This window comes from Camelina sativa, chromosome 20 (assembly GCF_030686135.1).
Source record: "Camelina sativa cultivar CO46 ecotype springtype chromosome 20, ASM3068613v1".
NCBI classification, from domain to species: domain Eukaryota; kingdom Viridiplantae; phylum Streptophyta; class Magnoliopsida; order Brassicales; family Brassicaceae; genus Camelina; species Camelina sativa.
Window position 1 is genome coordinate 16,081,690 of NC_141899.1, and position 16,772 is coordinate 16,098,461.

A 16,772-nucleotide genomic window follows, 5' to 3' on the forward strand; every position below is an offset into this window, starting at 1 on the left:
TTAATAATAGTTTTTATTTGTTTCTTAAATTCATTATATTATATGTAGAATAAATATATATCTATACAACTATTGGAACGGAGAACAAAACGACGGTGGAAATGTACTATTGCGGCAGCGGAGCAACGGAGAACAAAACGACGGCGGCGGCCGAGATGTATTGGTGGTGAACTGGCGGAAGCTTCAAAACGTAGTGGCGGTGGTAAAAGGTGCGAGCATCTTCGGTGGTCCTTCACTTCCACCACCATCTCCGACGCCATCATTGACACAAGGGTCTTCAGATCCACCACCTCCGACATTGCCGTTGATATTGATTCTTCAGATCTGTCGATGAAACCTAAAATACAAATCAAAGAAATAATTAAAACACATTGAGAAGGAGAGAGAGAGAAGGTGACAAACCAAAACAACAGCTCCGTAGACATACTCTGTGTTTATAAGCCTGAAATCACTTAGAAGAATCTGTTGAATCGACAATGGAAAGAGAGAAGATGAGAAAAAGAAAAATTGATTTTCTCAAAAGTGAAGGAAAGACACGATGACCATAAGAAGAGAAAGAAAACAAGAGGTGATTTCTGTCCCTTAGATTAAACTGAATCAATGGTGGATGATAAACCAAAGGACAATCCTTGCCATTTTTTATTAGCCAATAAGAAAATTCTTTTTTTTTTGTTATAAAATTTTGGTAATTTGCTCTCATTTAATGTTATAATTTTTATATTGAGGGTTTAGGATCTAAAAAGTATTAGATTTGATTTTAAGTAAGACTTATAAGGCAAATATTTTACCCTTATATTTTCATTATTTTAATTAATAGCAGATTGTTACACTTATATTTTCATTATTTTACATTTTTTTTTTCATTACCTACAACATGTTGTGTCACAAACTATGTCACAAATTTCCTACAGATTTAAATTGACACTTTCAGTAACTAAATACCCATATTTAGTGACATTTTAGCTACAATTTTTTTTCCCAACTTATTAGTCACTAAGTAGTAACAATCTGTAGTAATAGTTTCCTACAACTATTCCCGTAACAAAATTTCGTAACTATATGAACGTTTTTTACTAGTGCTAATTGTCTTGAAATTTATTTCTAGTTTCTTATTCTTCTTTTTCTTTCCACTCAGCCCCAACCCACAAGGGTGGCCAAGGACGGCAATGGCCGCCTATGCCTTTTTTTGAAATTTTCATAAATACAAGTTTAAATATTTTTTAAAATTGGTAATCTCTATATAATTGTTTAAAAAATGTTGTTAGCAAAATAACTGTAATGTCATGTGATATATTACAGAAAGTACCATTATATTTAAATGTTAATTATTTGGTTAGAAGCATTTGTTGATTACGTCATTTAATAAAGTTCATGATACCAAGATTTCTGGCATTTTTCATGTTTTGGTAAACAAATGAAAACAAATTTTTTTTTTTATTGCAAATTTTTAGGAAATGATAATTTACCAAATTCTTACAAAAACTTAATTTTGTATGCATTCACATAATATATATATATATATATATACACACTAATAAACGAACATACAGTTATACACTCCCAATTATATTATATCTCATATACAAATCTTTAAAAAAATATTACTGAAATAACTGAAAATTTTAAGATAAATTTAAATGAATATGAGAGATTATGGAGCAAGATTCACGGTTTCAAAAAGTAGGACGTTTCAACTAATCTTTTTATTATAATCTACAACATATTTTTGTTCTAAACCTACAAAATCTTTTTGTCATGCATATACAAATATATAAGAGGTATTGGATCATGTTTTGCATTCTTTCACAATAAATTTTTGAGTAAAACATTTTATGTTTTTAGTGTAGATTGGCAGCGGGTTAATGACGTGGAAGTTTGCTTGATGAAAATTTTGCAGATTTTGTATATTTGTTTGTAGCAAAATTCATTTATGGATTTCCATAGAGTGAATTTGTTTTTAAGCTTTTAAAACTGGATTTTGTTTGGAGGCTACAATAGGGCAAGGTGTAACTGGGTTTTGTTTGGAGGCTAAGGCTACAATGGGGCAAGGTGTTAGTAAATATGTGGGACAAAGAATTATATTGCTGACCCATAAGTCTATACTTCTCACTATGAATTATTATGTTTTCATATTTTATGTGTTTGTAATGTTATTAGTTTAGAAGTTTGAAGAATATATATTATTTGTATTTTTCCGTTTGATTATCTTATATGATCAGTGGGCATTTAATCGCATTCGCCTGAATGAAAATTTCAAATAAAAAAATTGCAAAACTATCTAAATGAATTATAAAGATAAAAGAAAACTGATTTGTCTATATATACTCTTTTTAAAAAATGCATAAATGTACAATATATAGTTTCAAACCACACGAAAAATTGGTGGCATGAAATATAAATAAATTAAGGGGCATATTAAATCATTAACTACAATTTATTTGGATTCTTTTACAGCTTTTTTAAAATCTGTAATAAATATTTCTTATTATATCCTATGATTATTTATTTTTCAAAGCACACCAAAACATTTGAATTTAAATATCTCCTTAACCACATAATTGTAAAACCTTTTTCATCTAGAAGTCTAATTTTGATATTTTTTTTCTTTGCACTTACAAATTTAAAATTACGTGTCTTTTTATTTATTTTTGATATTATTTTCTTTAAAGAACCAGAAAAAAAATATTACAAAATCCAAATTCTTTTAGTTTTTATCATTTACTGTAATTATGAGTTATTCGTATTTAAGCCAAAAGAAAACCTAAAAACAAGCAATTCCAAACTAAACCAATTCTTGTAGTCTACTTTGTTAAATAAATCTCATTTACTCCCTGAAATTCGAATTTGAAATGAATCCAGTCCAAAACTTAGATGAGAAATTAACTTCACTTATTAATATCATTTATGGTGTTACAAAATAATTACTTTAAAAATATAGAAAATACCATATAAATTTAACAAAACATTTCCCCGCACTTCAGAATGCAGGTTACTATTTAGTAGTCCAATATTTATAGCTCAAAATGTTCATCTAAAATACAAAAAGCCCAAATTTGTTAATAATACCACTTTTATAATAAAAACCATAAATCTTATATAAATTTAGTTAAAGATTTTTTTTTTTTTTTTTTTTTTTTGTTTTGAGTTCACATTTCTTGATACTTAGGCAACCACGCTTGGATCGATCTTCGAGTCAGAAAGGGTCTTCATACGTAGGCGGATCTACATGGTGATGAGGTGGGGCACGTGCCCCACTATAAAGTTTCTTTATGTGAAACCGTGTTATTATTGTTCCTTAGCCCATTTGGTTTACAAAGTGCCACATGCTGGGTCTCTTGTGCTTGGTTCGATGCTCCACAGCCACAGTATAATTTTTTATTTTTTCTTTATCTTTTTGTTTCATTTTCTTTTTAGTGTTTTTTTTCTTTCATACATGTTTTTATTCTTTGTTATGATTGGTGCTTTTTCTTATTCCATTTTATTGTCTCACAAATTATATTCAGTATTCACTCATATTGTTTTCTCTTTCTAATTCTATTTTAACTTTGAAAAAATCATTATTTTAGAATGTAAAGATTACATTTGAATTAAAAAATGTTAATAATATAAGTAACTTAGTAAACATTATATTATCTTCTTTGTTATTAATTTCATATAGAGTTTAAACTGTGTGATATTTAGAAATGTAAATTTAAATTATACTTTTACAGAAAAATATATGTTTATTGAGATTTGTAACTGAGAACTAAAATAATTTTATATGATATATATATGTAGTAGAGTATAATTATAAACCAAAATATATTGGAGTCATGTCAAAAAGAAGAAAAAATTGATGTCTTTTTGGATTTCATATTTTAAAAATATATTCAAGTATTTAACACTACTTTTATTTAATATTTATTTTTATTTTAATTTAAAATTATTAATTATGTGCCCCAGACAGATTAATTTTCTGGATCCGCCATTGGGTAGAAGCTCCTGAAGTGTATGTGATGTGAATCATGTGATCCTATCAGACCCATAGGCATAACAGCAAACAAAGCTGTGGATTCAATCTAGGCAACAAATTCCTTTTTTAAAAAGCCATAATGACATGAACCAGGATAGTACATCCTTCCTACCAGGTTTTCGGAAAGAAAAGGATATGTTTGCAAATGATCATGTTACAACAATACTCCAGTCTAAGATGTGCCACAGTCTAAGATCTGAGACAACATTAGTACGTGAAGGTGGAAGTTTTTTTTAGTTTTGCTGATTATGAATCTGGAAGATTCCATTTTCAACTAATAGATAACAGACTCTTTTTTTTCTTCTAAATAGTTGTTTGTTTCTCATATAATAGTTTTGACTGTCAAAGTAATTAAATTAATACGTTAGACGTACTGTATTAGTAAAAAAAAAAAAAAGGGACATTAATCTGTTAGCATGTAACGACTTTAAAAACAAAACAAAAAAAACTTTTGGAACATTATTTAGTAATTATGGAACAAAATATTAAAGCTTAGAAAATATAAACTAATAAAAGTACTCAAAAATTCTAAGTAATATAAAGAAAGAAGAAGGACAACATCCAAATGAAAATATGTGTGAAAGTTTTAATGAGAAGGGAAGAATTTGTTGAGGCTGTAAGGTAGACCATAAAACTCATCGTTTCGCACATCTAGGTTGTATAGTCGAAACTTTTCCCACCATTTCAGCCCGCAATCTTTCTTGGCTTCATCGGTCTCACGAGACAATGTGCAATCAAGCACTATTGCTATAATTGCTGCAACTGTTGTGTGCGACATGAATATCACTCTTATCACATCTTCAAACTGTTTTGTATTCACGAAATAATTCCCAATTTAACAAGTCACAAAAAAAAAAAAAAAATTGTGATTCTAAAAGTGTGTCTCAAAAAAAATGATGAGCTTACCCAATTCGAACGATGATCAGACCGCCAACCTCCATTGTAATATTCTCTGAAATATTGAGGGATTGAAACAGCCATGAAAAATGAAAATCCCAAAATGAATTTGGTGTTGAAGCTATTGAGGTTGCAGAATTGTAGAAAGCTAAGTCCCGCAGAAGCTGCAATATTTTGAATTGAATAATTGAATTTATCTTTAGTAAGACATGATATATATTACTAGTGTATTGGTACATGCAAAAAGACTTACACACAAAACACAAGACAATACAATAAAGAGATGCCATGATTGGTAATGGTATGGACGCGAAGAAAGCTCCAAACTTTCCTGCATTATGATCAACAAAATCATTTACACATTTTTATAGGAATATAAAGGTTTTATAGTAAAAAAAAAAACCATTACCAAAAATGGAGAGAAAAAGCATGAAGGCAGCTGATATTTGTATCACTCTTCGACTCCCAATCTTTGTCATTGCCAAAAGTCCAACATTTTCTCTAAATATTAAGTTACGTATACTCATATCAAAACCATATCATAAGCCTTTAAAAATAGAAGTTCTATTTTTAACGTTAAAGATAAATCGTGGGGAAATTTTTTTAAAAAAACTTGTAATATTGAGATGAGTTTTGTTACGTTGATGTTGTGATCCCTGTGATACCTCCAAGCATGCCATTGAGTAATACTCCAACTCCCTACAAAATAATTATAAATTAAATTCATGAGATGATGAAATAAATAGTCAATAAACGGTAAAATCTTTGTTTTCTCAAAAGTGACTTGACTGAACTAATGTTAAACTAACCAGCCAGCCAGTACCACGACTAACAACTGATGGTGGGATGGGCGTCGCGCTTCCATATCTTGCGGATGCGTAGAACAAACCAGTCGACTAACATAGTACATAAAACTTATCATTCTTCATGCTTAACAATAGTAAGCTAATTAAAATATTCTTTGATTTTTAATAGAAATTTCATATATAAAAATAAAAGTTTAACCTCAAAGAGAGTAACGAAAGATGCAGCCATCATCGCGAAGGAATCAGTTATGTTGAAAGTTGGGCTTCCCCATTGAAACGGATATGGTATGTATATCCTATGTTCACATAAAAATAAAATATGAATATCAAAATAGTAAAATCGCTGAAAAAAAAAAACGAGGAGCAAACATTTCAAATAGAAGAACTAACCAAGGAGTGTTGGTTATGAGACCAGTGCGATCTGTACGACAACTTGTTTGAGTAGTCTGAGGCTTGTGGTCATAAACACCACTCGATGTGAGTAGTTGCGCAAACAACCATACTAGTGGAATACATAACATTATCCCATAGCGGTCACATCTGTTTCCATCGCAAAGCATCACCCCTTTCTTCATCTTGAGGCAACGAGGTAAGTACTACACACGACAAAAAGTAACATACTTTTTTTTTTGTTAATTACGCCAATTCCAGAAGAAAATAAACGAACATATGTGTATGGGTTCAAACAATTAAAAGATTAGGAAGCAATGATTAGAGATTTACCTGAGTGATAAATACAAGTATTAGCAATCCAGGAAGTCCCACTTCAACGCATCTTGCTAACTGAAAACGAAATAGTTATAAATTATAAAGAATCATATAAATGAATATTATTTAAGGCTATAAGTATTCAATAACATAAAAGTATTATCGTAAATGACTAATACTAGTATATATATATATATAGATATACTAATATATATATACTAATATATATATATATATATATATATATATATATATACATACCAAAGGGAAGCCGATATGGTATAGTCCCAGCCCGGTAAATGTTGCCAAAGGAGCAATAGAGAGTGGGCTTAGAAATCTGATCATCACCAACCACGTTGCCAAAAGAGCAACCTCTCTTATCAAACATGCATGTTTAACGGTAAAACCCCAAACCAATATAAAAAACAATAGAAATTATTTACCTAACAATATTTCTCCATATGCCTAGAAAACAGACGACAACTTGGAAACATCCAGTGATAATAAGAGCGCCTTGTATGCTTCTTATTGTTCTTACAAATCTCTGATTTGTTTTAATCATCAAACAAATTTTTTATTAGTACAAAATATACGTTGTAAAATTAATGATAATATTAATGCTAAGACTTACTTCAAATGGATCAGAGTAGTAAGTGAATCGAGTTGAAGAAATGATGGTAGTGATAGGTATGATATAGGTATAAGAAGCCGCAGCTATTACAGGCAATCGAGTTCCAAAGAAAGACTGAAACATTGTTGTTAATCCAGACACAAATAGTAATGTTTGTATTAATTTAGCCTTTTCTGCCTGAAAATGTCAAAACATATTTTTACAATCAAAGCATATTTTCTTGTGTTAAGGTTTGTTAAGAACATATATCAAATAATCATATACTTACATCACCACCTCCCATGAGTGGGACTAATAGACTTGGAATGAGAACTGTGATGCCAAGACTCAGCAAATAATGCTGGAAACCGAACACTACCGCTTCAACTGCAGACACCAAAGTAATACATTTGCACATTAGAATCTAAAATAAATAAAAGAAACTAATAAACAATATTCAAATAAAACAAAGCATACACCAAGGAGGAGGACTGTTGACACAGTATTGAATTCCGGGGAGTTGTTCTTTCACCGGGTGGGGTTGTAACTCCTCCGTCCGGTTTCCTGTTCCGTTGTTTCCGCCACCACCGTTGTTTCCACCACCACCAGCGCCACCATTTGCCATGGACGTAAGTACTTTTTTCCTTTATCTGAAATAAACCACTCAATCAATAACGTATCAATAAACTTTTTTATTTCTTTAGTGAGAATTATACGTTAATATACCATATTTATCAATCATTACATCTCCAACGAGTATATAATGTTTATTACCGTTAAATTAATAAATGGCACAAGTTTTGAATTTTCTACGTAACAGTTTTTCATTTTATCAAATAAAACTGTTTCCAAATATCTACGCTGTTTACAAATGACAATATTTTTAAGGAAGAAGAAGTAAAATCTCGTCTCAAAATCATCCTAATTTTATTTTTAAGGAAGAAGAAGAAAAATATAGAGGAAACTTTGTTTTTTGATAACCTATCATATAGAAAAGGAAAAACAAAATCAATTGTCAATATAGAGAAAAATAAATCAACGAAAGTAAAAATTAACAAAGGGCAGAAGTATTAGAGTTTTTGATTAATCTCGTCAATACTAATTTATATTTTCAAATCAGTAACACAAACACATATTTAGAGAGAGCTCAAGACAATATAGCATCGAGAAATAAAAGAAGATGGAGAGAAAGCTTACTTGTAAGCAAAAGACCAGAGAATCTTTGTGAGAGATGGTGGGCGAGAGTAAAGAATAAGTAGCCAAAAAGACTTGTGGGTGAGAGTGTAACATTTTCCTAATTATGTGATGAATTAAACGACATCGATCTTTACAATTAATGCGGCAATAAAAGTCATAATGGTTTCAGTTTTTGATATATGAAATTTGAAATATAAATCATTTGTTTTTCCTGTCAACATCAATTTAAAATAGAAATCTTGAGATTTAGTTGTCATTGTGATTTTTTGAAATCAAAGGTTTTTTAAAATTATCATTGTGATCTGCCTCTTCTGTCCATTACATATATATTGGTATTATAATGAATTTCTCCACTTTTTTTTTTTTTTACGTACTAGTAGGACCATGTCAAATTCTTTATACAATCATACTGCACCATATTATACGTACCATGAAATAAAATACGTGAGAAAAGTTTTTTGAAACCCTAGTATCATTAAACGACTTTTCCCCTTCTTCTTTTTATTAATCATTTCGGAAAATATATAATTAATATAATTACATATTGGGGACACCAATTGTGCTAGCTGGAAACGTTTCCGAAACGTCCCCGTATCCAAATCTTTGTCGTACCACAAACGGCAAGCCGTCCCTGCCATGTTTGAAACGTTTTGGAGACCTTTCCGAGCCGTTCGTGTTGGAGACGTAAGACTGACTACAAATAGGCGGGCTACATAAAGGTAAACTACATATATATTTAGTTTGTGCCTATAGAGAAAATATAATATCATAACAAAAACTGAAGAAATAAATGTCAAACAATTTCAAATTAGAGCTAAAATATCACAACATATACATATAAAAATCTGCATTGTATATCCTCTCCAAGACATTAAGAGGATAACATGAAAACCTCCATGAGCATCATCGTCTTCTTTGTGACCTTCATTGCAGTTTTTGTTGCCTCCATGGCCGAGACAATAAACCGCGAGGAAGACTGCATAAGAAGAAACATTGCCCGGTCACAACAACCAAGCCTTTCAGCTGAGCCCACCAAGAGATCAACGTTCTATTTCCTCGCGGACCAATTCTGTAGAAAAGCGAGTCGTGTCATCATGTTTTATGTGAGGTTGAACGGAAAGTTCCCGTCTTACTACGTCAAGACGTTGTGCAATGTATTCGGAAACGATGACAAGAAGGTGAAGGAGTACGTTGTGGAGAGATGGGTGGAATATTCAAAGCTTGCATCTGCTCTAACTTGTGTTTCTCATTGACGTACAAACTCCATACTATTTCCTTTTTAATTGGCTTTTTCCATTAGATATCAATGATTTAATTAAGTTTTTGCAATTTTATTGATAATTACAGTAAGAAAAAGGTTTTATTCACCTAAGTCTAAGACAATATTGATAAGACCTAAAGCACTGGATTTCGCGGATGAAACCCACATAGGACACTACAAGAACATCTCCAATGTATATTTTTATTTTTTATTCTAAAATAAAGTAATTTTAAAATTAAACACAGTTTTCACCAATGTATCATTTTATTTTTTACTCTAATATAGAATTAGTATAAAATACTATTGAATAGCAGTTTGATCCTATTATTTATTCTATTTTAGAGTAAAATATAGAATAAAATTATAGTAAATGTTAGTCTATAATAATATTTCGACTCTAAAACAGAGTAAGGTTGAAGATGCCCTACGTTCTTCTCTCTCTTTTCTTTTCGTTCAACTATTAAATCTAGATTTCCTTGCCTCTCCGGTTTTCCCTTAAAGCGCGTGGGAGGACTCTCCTTGTTCTTAATGAAGGTCTGGGCAACCACAGTGAAGCATGAGTGAGCAAATATTTTTCTCCGACAACAATGAGGCGTGGATAAACCGTCGATGCAGCTGTGGCTCCTTCAAGGTAGTCAAGGGACTCCGCTCTCGTGTTTTAATAGTAGAGGACGCGAGAGGATGTAGGCGGAGGTTCTTGAGGCTCAACCCTATTGGGGTTCGCTGTGGTCAGTGGCGGACCCAGGATTAAAAATTAGGGGGTTCAATGTGTTATAGGGGAGAATCGAACACGGGTTAGGGAGGTCAACTTAGGGGGGAACAAACCAACTTAGCTACTGAGACTTCAATGATTTACATGCAAAACAACTATTTATCTATTTTAGGCAGGTCAGTTGACCTCCCTTCCTTCTACATAGGTCCGCCACTGGCTATGGTTGCGGCGGAAGTTACCGGCGGGGCAAGGAAGGTTTCGTTGCTAGTCGCGGGTGGCTTTAGCATTCACCAGACCGGATTGAAAGGGAGTCTTGTCTCCGAGAGGGCAAAAGGGAGCATGCAACGGTGGTCAATCGAGTGTTAGATCTGAGTATGGCGTCTTGCTAGGTATGGGATTCGTCAACGGAGAACCGTTGTCGGATGTTAGATTTTCCGGGAGAGTTGTTGAAGGTTTGGCTGTTCGTCAGAGTTGGCTCGGAGATGGGAACAGGATAAAGTGGTCAAGGAGCTCAGCGCCTTCGTTCATGCCCCAAATTAGTGAGTCTTGAAACCGTCGGACTCTTTGTTGGGCCTCGCCAGTAATAATGGAATGGTTTATTCTTGATTGGAATCACCATAACTAGGTGGTGCTAAACCACTGCAACCTGTATAAAATTGAAAAATAAAAACTAGAAATACTTTTTTTTTTAAATGAAAACGGATCATATTTAATACTCTATAATAGGTCTTTGATGAGTCTTTTAATTGATAGCTTGATGAAATTAATTTACTTTATCTATTAAAAGTCAAAACTGAAGAATGACACATTTATCGAGTGGAGTTCGCCCTAGTTCCTTCTCTCCCAGGCACGACACCCGAGGCAGCCGCTCGTCGAAGCTATGGTGTTTACTTCCACCAGTGTCCTTCTTCAGCCCTCCTAGCCACCGAACCAAAGCTGATCGTCTTTCTCGGGTCCATCCAAGGACCACGAAGAACCATTTTCTCAATCTTCGTTGGTAGATATGCGACGCCGACGATCTCTGTTTCCAATCAGTGCTCACATGGTCTATCTCAATCAGTTTCGCCTCACTTAGTTCACGAACAAAGTGGTGTCTAATATTTATGTGTTTTGTTCTTTGAATGCTGGACAGGATTCTTAGAGATGTTTATTGCACTCAAATTATCACAATGAATCAATAGAGTATCAGAATCCATACCATAGTCAGAGGACATTTGATGCATCCACTGGAGCTGTGTACAACAGCTGCCCAAGGCAATGTATTCAGACTCAGCGGTTGATAATGAGACACTGTTTTGCTTCTTGCTGTGCCATGATATTAGGTTGTTTCCCATAAAGAAGCATCCTCCATTTGTACTTCGACGATCATCCACAAAACCTGCCCAATCAGCATCGCAGTATCCGCTCAGACTGATATTGGTATCCTTGGTGAAGGAAATACCAAAGTTCATTGTCCCTTTAACGTATTTGATGATCTTCTTGACTGCTAATAAGTGGGACATCTTGGGCTTGGCCTGGTACTGTGAGCATATCCCCACTGACAGACAAATGTCTGGACGACTAGCAGTCAAGTACAATAAACTCCCGATCATCCCTCTGTACAACCTCTCATCTACATCCTCCCCTTCTTCATCCTTGGAGAGTTTGTCGTTCACACCCATTGGGATCTTTGCTTCTTTACTCTTATTCAAGCCAAAGCGTTGTACGAGTTCCTTAGCATGAGTGCTTTGAGATATGAAGATCCCATCAGCTGATTGTTCAACTTGCAATCCCAAAAAGTACCTTAGCTCTCCCACCATACTCATTTCAAATTCCTGAGACATGGTTTCCACAAACTGTTTTACAAGAGCCTGACACGTGGAGCCAAAGATAATGTCATCCACATAGATCTGAACAAACAACAGATTATTGTTACTGTTGAGAACAAACAGCATTTTGTCAACACTCCCTCGACTGTATCCGTGATCCATCAGAAATGTAGTCAATTTCTCATACCATGCACGTGGTGCCTGCTTTAGGCCATACAAGGCTTTGTTCAGTCGATAAACATGCTCAGGATGCTGTGAGTTTTCAAAACCTTTTGGTTGCTCAACATAAACCTCCTCTTGCAGTATTCCATTTAGAAAGGCACTATTGACATCCATCTGATGCAGAGTGAACTTAAGAGCACATGCCATACCGAACATAAACCTGATGGACTCCAACCTTGCGATGGGAACAAAGGTTTCATCAAAGTCAATTCCCGCAATTTGTGAGTAACCTTGAGCTTCCAACTTTGCTTTGTTACTTACAATACAGCCACTAGCATCATTCTTACTCTTGAATATCCACTTTGTGCCTACGACATTGACGTCAGCAGGGCGCTGAGTAAGCTCCCAAACATCACTTCGTGCGAATTGTTCAAAACCATCTTGCATAGCAGCAACCCAGAACTCATCACGAAGCCCCTCCTTGTGATTCTTGGGCTCAATGGAAGAGACAAAACATGCAAATTGCACTACATCAGAGTCCTGAGAGACAGACTCCGGAACTCCAGACTTTTGTTTCTTCCCAGCCAACTGAGCAAAATCAATCTGCTTCCCTCTGGCAACTCTACCCCCCTGAATCGCACCTATAACATCAGTAGAGGAGTGATTCTGATGAACCTGAGAAGGCACATAATCCTGACCAGAAGGTGAGACAGGCCTGACAGAGACTACATGACTAGCAGCTTCTGTCATAGACTTCGCAGCATCAGTTACCAGGTCTGTGTTGGTGACAATAGGCACCAGTGCCACTCGTAGATATGAGGTGTCGTCAAACACTTCATTGACAGTCTTCTGTACGAATCTCAGGCGATTGTTGTAGACACGGAAAGCAGTGTTGTGCCCAGAATAACCCAGAAAGATACCTTCATCACTTTTAGAGTCAAACTTACCCAACTGATCCTTATCATTTAGAATATAACACTGACATCCAAACACATGAAAGTAGTGCACAGTTGGAGACTTCCCTTTCCACACCCTGGACGAACAAGCATACGATTGAAGATGTAACAGGCTGTGTTAACAGCTTCATTCCAGCACCGATGAGGCACTTGATTTCCATGTAGCATAGCGCGTGCCATTTCTTGCAGCATTCTGTTCTTACATTCAACAACACCGTTCTGTTCAGGCGTTCTTGGTGCAGAATACTGATGAGTAATCCCTTGATGTTCACAGAATTGCTCAAACTTGTCGGTTTGAAACTTACCACCATGAACGCTTCTAATGGTCTCGATTGAACACTTCTCACATTTACTCTACAAGTCAAGAATACGAAAACACTCAAGAGTATCAGTTTTTTCACGAAGGAGCGTTACCCAGGTGTAGCGAGTGTAATCATCCATCATCACAAAAATGAATCGTCGACCAGAGATGCTCTGAACTTGTATAGGCCCCATCAGATCCATGTGAACCAGCTGTAACGCATGACTTGTGCGAATATATGTTAGAGACCCATGGGATGCTTTGATCTGTCTTCCCTTGTTGCATGACCCAAATACAAAGTGTGGATCACCTTTCAGCTTTGGCAGTCCACGTACCACCTCTTGGTTTGCCAATTTCACCATTGTGCGTACATTCAACTGACCAGGTTTCTGGTCCCACAGCTCTGTGTCTAACTCAACAGTTGCATTGAAACATGGCCTTTCTGATTTCCACATGTAGCAATTATTTCCAGATCGTTTTCCTCTGAGTCTGACAGACCCTTGTCGGTCAACAGCTTTACAATCCCTCTTTGTGAAAGTAACATCTAAGCCCTCATCACACATTTGACTGACACTGATCAGGTTGGCCTCCAATCCATCTACCAGGAACACATCCTTCAGTTGAGGTTGAGTTGCACCACTAGTTGTACACTTCCCTCGAATTGTTCCCTTTCTTCCATCTCCAAACATGACTCTTTCAGCAGCAACATCCTCCATGTGAGACAAATTGTCAAGAACCCCTGTCATATGTCTAGAACATCCGCTGTCAAAATATCATTTGGCCTGATCAACTTCAGTTCTATCAGCTGTGTATGCTACATGACAGTAGAGATCATCTTTTCTGAAATAGCCTTGTCTCTCTCTTCTCACAGCTGGGCAGAAGCTATCATTCTGTACTAGGTTTGTCACATGATTCTGAAACTTGAAACACTGGGCCTTGTAGTGATTTAGATGACCACAGTACCAGCATCCTCTTCTCCTGCTGAGACCAGCAGGTTGCTGAGCAGTCTGAGGATAGCTCTGCGGACCATACGTCCGTCTACCCGGTACCTCACGCTGCACAAACATCTGCATGGGATGCATGTTTGCCTCAGGGACTTGATTATAAAGTCCGTTTGGTGCAGTAGGTTGTGCTCTAAGTTTTGGCTCAAGGTTCTACCCTTTAACGAACTGAGTAGACTTGTCAGAGCTGATTCCCTGATAACCTAGACCCCACTTTGCAGTGCTTGATTGTCCTGAACTGAGCAAAAAGTCCAGATCTTTAGTTCCTTTACTTAGCATCCTGATGCTCTTCAGCTGTTCTTCCAATTTCTTCTCAAGACGCAGAGACTTGGCCTTTTCTTCACTTAGTTCCTTAGACAACATTGCCATGTTCATCTGAAGCGTATCTCTTTCAGCAGATAACTCACTGTTATCTTGCGTCTTTTGCACAATAGATTGAATAAGAAGACTTATCTGATCTTCCATCGACAAACCAACCTCCTCTCCATCAGAGTCCGACTCATTTTTCTTGTCAATCTCTTCTGTCAACAATCGATCTTCATCTTCTTCATCTTCCTCTATTACTCCCAGCAGAGCCGCAAAGAAGTTCAGAGTTTCACCTTTGTTATCTTCTTCAAGCTCATGAGATTTAGCAAGCCTCTGTTCCTCTATAGCTTTAGGAGGAACTGACTTAGCATTTACCTTCACTTTCTTCTTTTGAAGCATCTCAAAAGCCTCCATCATTCCGACAACTTGATCGTACTTGAGCTCATCAAAGTTCAAAGACCCATCAATAGCAGATCTGTGCAGCTGGAACTTATCAGGAAGGCCTCGGAGGAATTTTTTGACCAGCTTCTTGTCCTTGTATCGTTTGCCCAAAACAGCAGATTCATGAGCAATACTACTCAAGCGACTACTGTAGTCTGTCACAGATTCGGTTTCAGTCATTTGCAGGCTCTCAAAAACAGATGCAAGATTGTCCAACTTTGTATGTCTGTCTCGGCAAGTGCCTTCAAACATGACGACCAGAAAGTCCCATACCTCCTTGGCTGATACACAATCTTGAACTTGGTTAAAGATATCTCTTGGCAAAGATTCGAAAATGACCAGCAACGCCCGTGAGTTGTGCTTGGACTCATCCTTTTCTTCAGCTGTCCACTTCTCTTTGTGTTTCTGCACCAGTTCGCCTTCTTCATTCTTCTCAGTTGGAAGAGACCAGCCGTCTTCCACCACAAGCCAAGCTTCCATGCCAATGCTTGAGATGACTTGCTTGATCGAGACTTTCCAGTAACCAAATTATTTTGGATTCAGTTTCAATGGTCTTTGTAACGCAACACTCTCCAGTGATTTCTCCATACCCTAGTCACAAGATCTCACCTATTGAAAAAGATACCAGAACCTTTTATCAAGTGTTTGCTCTGATACCAATTGTAAAGGTATAGAGAACTCAACACACACTATAAAACACTTGGAACGCGCCAAGCAAACACTTTATTCAATCTTATAAAATCTTCCGTTTCTTACAAGACTTGAAACTAAGCTCACTCTCTTATCTATCTAACACAACACCCTGTGTAGATCTAAAAGAGTTAAAAAAACACACACTCTCCTTCAAGGCTTTTTGTTTCTTGAAGATTTACAATTCTCACCACTTTATCCCCACGAGTGCTAACTCTTTTTGCGGCTAGCCCTCGTCTCTTTATACCCTACACAAATGATCTCTAACCTAGATCTTTGTGAATCCCTAACTAAAGGAAATATTCCTTATCCTAAGAAATATCTTCCCTTATCTCTTCTCACCAAATATACTCTCAATATCTTCGAGTATATCTTGATCCCTTCTTCCTTCTTTCTCACGAATCTTGTCACCAAGTCCACAATATTTCTCCACATCATCACGTCATTCCACGTCATCACGTCAGACCTCTGAAACACTCCACAGCTGCATGTTCCCTTCAGAGCTCTGTTACACTTTCAATGAATACCTCCATGAGCATCATCATCCTTTTTGTGACTTTCTTTGTAGTTTTTGTTGCTTCCATAGCCGGGACAATAAACCTCGAGGAAGCTTGCATAAGAAGAGAAATTGCCCGGTCGCAACCACCAAGCCTTTCAGCCGAACCCATTGAGAGACCAAAGACCGAGGACCAATATTGTAGAGAAACGAGCCGTGTCATCATGTTCTATCTAAAGTTGTAAGGAAAGTTCCCCTCTTACTACGTCAAGACGTTGTGCAATGTATTCGGAAACGATGAAAAGAAGGTGAAGGAATACGTTGTGAAGAGATGGGTGGAATTAATATTCAAAGCTTGCGTCTGCTCTAACTTGTGTATCTCAATAGCGTAAAAACTTTATATACTAT

The 16,772-nt window shown here is 35.8% G+C and overlaps 2 protein-coding genes, 1 long non-coding RNA gene and 1 pseudogene across 3 annotated transcripts; 2 read left to right on the plus strand and 2 right to left on the minus strand.

The window, feature by feature from the left end:
• On the minus strand, nucleotides 1-541 carry LOC104771022 (uncharacterized). Its single transcript, XR_764700.3, has 2 exons — nucleotides 428-541; nucleotides 1-337 (listed from the first exon to the last, which is right to left on the minus strand). It is a non-coding gene; the product is annotated as an uncharacterized LOC104771022 (long non-coding RNA).
• Nucleotides 542-4,497: 3,956 nt separating this feature from the next.
• Nucleotides 4,498-8,397, minus strand: LOC104771023 (putative nucleobase-ascorbate transporter 10). Its single transcript, XM_087506111.1, has 15 exons — nucleotides 8,231-8,397; nucleotides 7,511-7,683; nucleotides 7,323-7,420; nucleotides 7,055-7,231; nucleotides 6,867-6,967; nucleotides 6,685-6,760; nucleotides 6,439-6,498; nucleotides 6,106-6,311; nucleotides 5,915-6,011; nucleotides 5,719-5,805; nucleotides 5,550-5,608; nucleotides 5,319-5,410; nucleotides 5,163-5,240; nucleotides 4,919-5,073; nucleotides 4,498-4,817 (listed from the first exon to the last, which is right to left on the minus strand). The coding sequence occupies exons 2-15, from the start codon at nucleotides 7,656-7,658 to the stop codon at nucleotides 4,599-4,601; spliced, it is 1,653 nt and encodes a 550-aa protein (XP_087362237.1). The 5' UTR covers nucleotides 7,659-7,683; nucleotides 8,231-8,397; the 3' UTR covers nucleotides 4,498-4,598.
• A 692-nt stretch (nucleotides 8,398-9,089) lies between these two features.
• Nucleotides 9,090-9,603, plus strand: LOC104772600 (uncharacterized). The gene has a single exon (XM_010497197.2). The coding sequence runs from the start codon at nucleotides 9,115-9,117 to the stop codon at nucleotides 9,481-9,483; it is 369 nt and encodes a 122-aa protein (XP_010495499.1). The 5' UTR covers nucleotides 9,090-9,114; the 3' UTR covers nucleotides 9,484-9,603.
• A 6,784-nt stretch (nucleotides 9,604-16,387) lies between these two features.
• Nucleotides 16,388-16,751, plus strand: LOC104772601 (uncharacterized; annotated as a pseudogene).
• Nucleotides 16,752-16,772: the final 21 nt, after the last annotated feature.

Bases quoted from the DNA above. Each gene is read 5' to 3' on its own strand.
- LOC104772600 (XM_010497197.2), top strand. From the start codon at position 9,115: ATGAAAACCTCCATGAGCATCATCGTCTTCTTTGTGACCTTCATTGCA.
- LOC104771023 (XM_087506111.1), bottom strand. From the start codon at position 7,658: ATGGCAAATGGTGGCGCTGGTGGTGGTGGAAACAACGGTGGTGGCGGA. The intron at 5,609-5,718 runs GTTAGTTTAACA...ATTATTTTGTAG, and splicing joins GTCGTGGTACTGGCTGGCTG to GGAGTTGGAGTATTACTCAA. The intron at 4,818-4,918 runs GTAAGCTCATCA...AATACAAAACAG, and splicing joins CTGATCATCGTTCGAATTGG to TTTGAAGATGTGATAAGAGT.